This window comes from Onychostruthus taczanowskii, unplaced genomic scaffold, assembly GCF_017590055.1.
Source record: "Onychostruthus taczanowskii isolate IOZ18803 unplaced genomic scaffold, ASM1759005v1 scaffold11, whole genome shotgun sequence".
NCBI lineage: Eukaryota > Metazoa > Chordata > Aves > Passeriformes > Passeridae > Onychostruthus > Onychostruthus taczanowskii.
Genome location: NW_024497629.1, coordinates 1,307,658 through 1,314,258, shown reverse-complemented (window position 1 = coordinate 1,314,258; position 6,601 = coordinate 1,307,658). Strand labels below are relative to the sequence as shown.

The window sequence follows — 6,601 nt, the reverse complement described above, 5'->3', positions numbered from 1 at the left end:
TGCCAAAGGATGGTTGTTGGGGTTGTACTTCTTTTGTGTGGTTCAATGAAAGTTGGGTTTGGGTTTTCCTGGTTTTGTTCTAAATAGAAAATTCCTTCATTGGAGCAACTTGTATTCTAAAAAGTAGTGAGACTTCAGACTAGGGATGTACTCTCCTTCATTCCCAGGGATATAAAACTGGTTTGCTTCAGCATCTTTCATGGTGTGTTGGAAATGAAAGTCAACTGGGCAATTTAGTGTCCTCAGAAAACAAATCTCCGGGAACTATGCCTTTAAACACTTTTTCTGTGCTACTGTGCCATTCAGGTTTATGTAGCAAGTGGTACAATTAAATTTTCTTTGCTCTTGCACCAACTCCTACATGAAAAACAAAAATATTTGTGCAGACAAACACATTAGTAAAATTGAAAAGACAAACCACCTACAGACACAGCTCCTCAGTACCCAGAGCTTCCTGAACAGGGAATTTTATTACTCAGTGCTTTCAAATTTGTCTTAGTGTAAAACCTAGTATTAGAAAAGCACATGTGGTTGATTGTGAGTTCAGTTGTTCTATCTAAAAGGTGCGTGAAATGTCGAAAGTAACAGTGTACTACTATTCATGCATTTGCAGCACAAAAATTTGAAGAAATAAATACTGTAGGTTTGAAATTGAATTGGGGAGTGTAAAATTCTGAAGTGGGTAAATTTTGCTTGCTATCCATTGGAAGGAGCAGTAAGTTTTATATTTCAACATTGATTCATGTCTGCTACCAGCATTTTAAGAGATTGGACAGTTAGATACTTTGCTAAAACCAGCTGTCTGACTGCAGCTTTGGTGTACTTGAGTGTGCATTTGCAGTTTGAAGGTGTCATGGTCTTAATTACAAAAAGAGAGAAAATCTTTGAAAAGTCTGAAGTGATGCTGGCTGCATTGATCCCATGCTAGATTAGAAAGTGCCTTTAAATAAAGGCAACAAACTGTGATTGAATAACTTATTTCCTAATTTGGAGAAAATCTTTGGCATGAATAGAAGACTTTCCTAAATCTAATTAGTTTTGCTTTAGCTGCCTGTAGTGTCTGTAGATAGCAATTGTGCATTGGTCAAACAACAGCATAACTGGCTTGATCAGTGCTAGAACTTGTGAAACACACAAATACCATCAGTTATTCATTATTTCTTCAGAAGCCTTTGCTATTTTGAGTAAAGTCTGTGCCTGAAGATATTTTACAGCAAAACTGAAACAGCCAAAAGAAGAACAACGAAAGGAAATGTTTTCTGTAGTTTTCCCTTTTTGAAGAAATATGCAAATGCAGGAAGAAAGTGTTTAATGTGTTATGAAGACAGTGTGTAAAGACAAAACAACCTAAATGTTGAATTTGAGTGTTAGATGCATACCTTGGCTGGTACCAAGCTAAATACAATCTGTATCTGTTTTAAACCTCATCTGGCATCAGCCTCTGGAGAGTTTTCAATAAGGTGTGTTAAGGCCACAATCTCAGTTTTTTGTTAAAGGTCTGGGTTTTAGAAAATTCTTTAATGCCTTGTTCAGAATTTTGCAAATATGCTGCAATTATTCTTACCAAAGGAGGCTGCACAGGATTTTAATGTCAGTACTTCATGGCATGATTTGCAGTGCGTGCCCAGTACCCACCAGGTGCCCCTGTCAGGAGCAGAGCCCTTTGAATCAGTCACACCGAAAAGCCCTGGGTGTAGAGATTGATTCATCCCCAAGCCAAGCAGGTCACAAGTCCTGTTGGCTTCGTTAAACCTTGTCTTAGGCTACCTGACTGTTGAAAGGATTCGTACTTCAAAATGCAATTTGTATTTCCTCTGATGCAGGGCATGCGTGCAAGAGAACTTTCCCAGGGGCAGGGTGGTGGTGAACTCGTGTATCCTAGATAAGAGTGTTGGCTCGGGAGCAGCAGAATCACAGAATCAATGAGGTTGCAAAAGACCTCTGAGATCATCGCGTCCGACTTGGGGCCGATCACCACCTTGCAGCCGGACCATGGCACCGAGTGCCACATCCAGCCTTTCCTTAAACAGCTCCAGGGCCGGTTCCTCCACCGCCTCCCTGGGCAGCCCCTGGCCGTCTCTCACCACCCTAAGGGCAGAATTAGCAGCCGCTGTCCCCGCAGCTGTCCCGGCTCAAGGGCGGCTGTTGTGTGATGACAGCGCTGCTGTCCGGCGCGGTTCTACATCCCTGCACATCGGCAAACCGCATCTCTTCAAGGGGCAGAGGAGGTGTTTTGGGGTTGGATGAAAGCAGCCCCGGCCCTCTCCATCCCCGTGCCCGGTCCTTGAGCCCCACACGGTGTGGAGCTGTGACCGCCGGGAGCTGCCCCGCTCCTCTCCCCGCGGAGGTGCCGTGGAGGGACCGAGGGCGCGGGGTGTGGGGGCTCGACGGGGCGGGGGATCCCTGTCCCGGGCCGTGAGGGCAGCGCCGGCGCCCTCGCCTCTCCAGGGCGCGGGGAGAGGGCGGCGAGGACACCGCCCGCTGTCCCTCGGCTCCGCCGCCCCGCCCCGGGCGCGCAGGTGTCGCACGGGGTGGGATGTCCGCGGTGCCATGGCGGGGGCTGCGAGGGACACCCCGGCGGGCGAGCAGGAGGTAGGGGCTGCGAGGGGCGGGGGCAGGGAGGCTTGGGGAGCCCCTCGGACACAGCCCTGGGCGAGAGCGGGGTCCCGGCACGCCGGCGTTTCGCTCCCGTCGCGGGCACTCGGCGGGGCTGGGGCAGCCCCGGTTTGTGCGGGGCTTCGTGCGCGGCCCCAGCCAGTACCTGGAACAGTTCTTCCACTCTTCCCTCCGCCCCTGCGCTCGCCGGGCAGCGCCGCGACCCCGGCGATTTCCCTGGAATGGGAATTTGCTCACTGGCCGCTGCGGTGCCAGGGAAAAGCCCTTCGCTTCCCACCTCCTGTCCCCTCCAGGGCTGCCTCCCGGACCGAGCAGGTGGGATGCGGGAAGCAGGCGGGGTTCGCTCCCCCGGAGTCTCAGAGACTCCCAGTTTGCAGGGCTGTGTTGCGGTGTGAGCCAGGGATCTCACGCTGCCTGCCCAGACGCGCTGCTCGCCGCCCCAGGGATGGGAGGCAGGTGAGGTGAGCGAGGACTCCCCAGCTCCACGGCTCCTGGGGGAACACCCGGGGAAACTGGGAAGGGGCAGCTTCCAAACGAGGGGATGAGGAAGCCTTTCACAGCATGTTGGGTGGCATTCAGCTCATGGAGATCTTCGGACACCCGGCGCGTCCTGTTCGGGCTTGAATTTTTGTGTTTGGAAAGCATCTGGGTGAATTCATGGCATAAGTCTGCAGATGTTGCACAGATGCACCAAATTTGTCTCATGGAGTTCCTCAGAGCTGCTTTGCCAGCAGCTGGAAGAATATCCTGAGAAAGCACAACTGTATCCCACCTTACTCATCCTCCCTTTCCTAAGTGTCTGCAGAAAAGCCCTGCTCCTGTTTTCTTCCACTCAAGGGTGGGCTGGTGTCACTAACTAACCTGAAACCAGTCCTCAGGATGCTCGCTGTGAGGGACCTGGGATGCCACCGTGACTGCCACGCTCGTGCTTTTGAGAGAGTTTGGTCACTCACAGAACAGAAACATTGCCAGTGTTAATTCCACACTGAGAGAAAAGCTGACTCAAAAGCTGCTCCTCACTAGCTGCATTTCATTGTTTCTCAGATAAACCTAGACTAGCATTTATCTTTGAGTCACAGGTTTCGCTCTCTGTTCTTACTGCTTTTAAATTACTTGTTGGTTCAGTTCTGGACTCCGCTGATAACAAATAGCTTAGGACAAAACGCGCCTGCTCCCTATGCCTGTAACACAGTTGCTGAGTTGCTTTCAATGAGCTGAAACACTTTCAGGAGAAATAAGATGTTCTCCTGTAAATATTGTATTCAATTTCTGTTCTGTTGGGGAAGGGAAAATTTGCAAGTATGGTTTAAACTTACAAGAGTATTAAAAATAAAGGAACTACAGCACAGGAGAAGGATTAATTTTCCACAACAACGTTTAAGCTTTCTATTTAAGGAGCAAAATCAAATCTCTCAGCTATTATGCTTTCTTGGTTTGCCTTGAAACACAATTAAATTTGATATGATGGGAGCGTGTATAAGTGAGAAATTGTCAAGTTAATCTGAGAACAAAAAAATTGTAACTTTCTTTGACCTTCTGTCCTCTTACTTCTCATGCCATCGTCTCACATTTCTCCTAGAGCTTGTAGAAGCAATTTGATGTTGATGTTCAATTATGCCACAGTCTCAAAACAAAACTTTGATAGCACTTTTATGTTTCATTCCTTATTTGACCTATGCGTTTCTGTCTCTAATGATCTGTGGAGTACTTTCAGCTTGCTGACGAACCTGCACAGGTGAAGAAGTTTTTACTGGGTTTCACAGGAACAAAGCGCTTTGTGTTTTTTGAGGAAGCAAGGCAGCAGGGACACCCAGCCCTTGGAGGAAAGCCCTGCGAGCTGCTGATAGCCAGCGCTCCGCCGTGGCCACGCAGCCCTGCTCAGCGTTATCCTGCCCAAGACAGCTTCTGTCAGCATTTGTGAGCAATATCGTGCAAACCCAGCCAAGGCTGGGGGACTGGCTGCTGTAGATCCTGTAACAGACAGCTGCCACGTGCATCTTCTGTGCCCTTAATTGTAGGAAGCTGGAGAGAAGGAAATGTTTCAGCTTTACTGGTGCAAGGTCCTACCTTCATTTTGCCACTTTCCATTGCATACTGAGGCAGAAAATGTGGTCATTACCATATGAATTCAACCTAGAGAGACAAAAATCTATTATGGGCTGCTTCTTTTTGAAAGACACTCCAGAATGTAGTCTGAGGGATTGCTTCTCAGCAGCTAGAAGCTCAGAGACTCTCAATGAAGTTACCAGGCATTACCAGTGACATTACCAGTGGCATTTCCTTTCACAGTACGTGACATTGCCATGCAGAACTGCTGTGGTGTTTATGGCTTAATGTACAAACAAGTTCCAAAAGCAATTAGCCAAAAAAAAAGGAAAACAGGTGATCAGGATGTAACTTACCTTCCAAGGAGCTCATGAACTGCAGATTCCCTGTGTTTGTGTGGGTGAGCAGACAGGACACCTTTGTATGCCATGTCTATCTGACAGCTTGTTTTATTCTGAAAATAACATTCATAACCAAAATTTAATTAAAACTTAACTACTGCTGTGACCAAAGTATTAACTTTGCTTCAAGGGGATCTGGGAGCATGGTTCAGAGAGTAGTTGAGCAGCATTCTGGGTGTGTGTGTGTGGAATTGCAGTGAGACTTCATAAAATATGTACTAAGATTGTCAATTTTCTAACCATGAAGCTGCTGTAAAGACAGGAGTACCACCTGCAGTAAGTTTAGATCTTGGTTGACCTTTTTGTGTACCACAGCTTTAATTAGATTATTTTTCAAGAACTTAACATTCTTCATCTTCTAAAAACATTTTGGAATAACGTATGTTATATAGGGGCATTTGCTTTTTCTGTTTTACCACAGCCTTAGCTATTGAAAGGACAAGGGGCAATGGTTTCAAACTAAAATAAGCATGTAGGAATGAAATTCTTTCCTGTGAAGGTGTTGTGGACCTGGCACAGCTTGACCAGAGAAGCTGTGGCTGCCCCATCCCTAGAAGTGTTCAAAGCCAGGTTGGATGGGGCTCAGAGCAGCCTGGGCTAGTGGAAGGTGTCCCTGCCTAAGCAGAGGGGCTGGTTTGGATGATCTTCAGAAGTCCTCTCCAACCCAAACCATTCTGTGAGTCTATGAAAATTACTAGTGGAGTTTGGATGATCTTCAGAAGTCCTCTCCAACCCAAACCATTCAGTGAGTCTATGAAAATTACTAGTCGACGTGAGTGTGAAGGCAGCATTACGGATCTAAAAGGTTTTTCAGTTTTTGAGGTTGCAATAGGACACAGGATTTGCATAGCAGTGGTTTATATCTCTTGAATTCAGCTGAAAGTTATCTTGCCAATGCTTGGAGATCAGGAGGGAAAGTACCAAAGGAAAGCAAACATTTAAAGTAATTTAATGACTAAAAAATGAAACTTAAAAAGGGAATGACTAAAAAATAAAAAAATGAGACGAAGTTTTAAAGTACACAGCCCCTGGGGCAAAGCTCAAGGGCACGGCAATGAGTCAGGCAAGTTCTGTGGGCCCACAAGTCTAGTAAAGCTCATATTTGTTAGTACTTATGTATGGAAAATGAAGAGTTACTTTGGACAGCAAATATGTGTATAGTCTGTTTTGTTTGCAATCTCTTATCAAATAGTATAATTGTTACGATGAAGTCTGTATTGTGACTGTTTATTACTCTTTTTTTTTTTCCCCTGCAAAGAAGAAAATTGCCAGTGCAGTGTAAAGTGAGGCCTGCTGTGGTGATAACATTTTGCAGTTCATGCCCTGACAGTGTCCACTTTCCTTGGGTGTAGTAATGGGATCCCACCCTGTCTTTTTCTGGGAAAACACACAAAGGAAGGAGTCCTGATACTTGTGCTTGTTTGTTCACACCCACTCTGATAAAACAGTTCAAAGGGAAATGTTTAGATGATGAAAAGCATTGCCTAGAATTCTAAAATTTCTCAAAACTGTTACAGAGTAAAGATGATGGGTTATTA

The 6,601-nt window shown here is 46.3% G+C and overlaps 1 protein-coding gene across 1 annotated transcript in view; it reads left to right on the top strand.

Annotated features, from left to right (window-relative positions):
- The first annotated feature begins 109 nt into the window (after positions 1 to 109).
- The window catches only part of MFSD2B (major facilitator superfamily domain containing 2B), a 40,861-nt gene continuing 34,369 nt past the window's right edge, over positions 110 to 6,601 (top strand). Inside the window, 4 exon segments of the mRNA XM_041421715.1 lie at positions 110 to 2,204; positions 2,206 to 2,323; positions 2,325 to 2,485; positions 2,487 to 2,592. Coding sequence (XP_041277649.1) covers positions 1,993 to 2,204; positions 2,206 to 2,323; positions 2,325 to 2,485; positions 2,487 to 2,592 — 597 coding nt within the window. The 5' untranslated portion in view covers positions 110 to 1,992.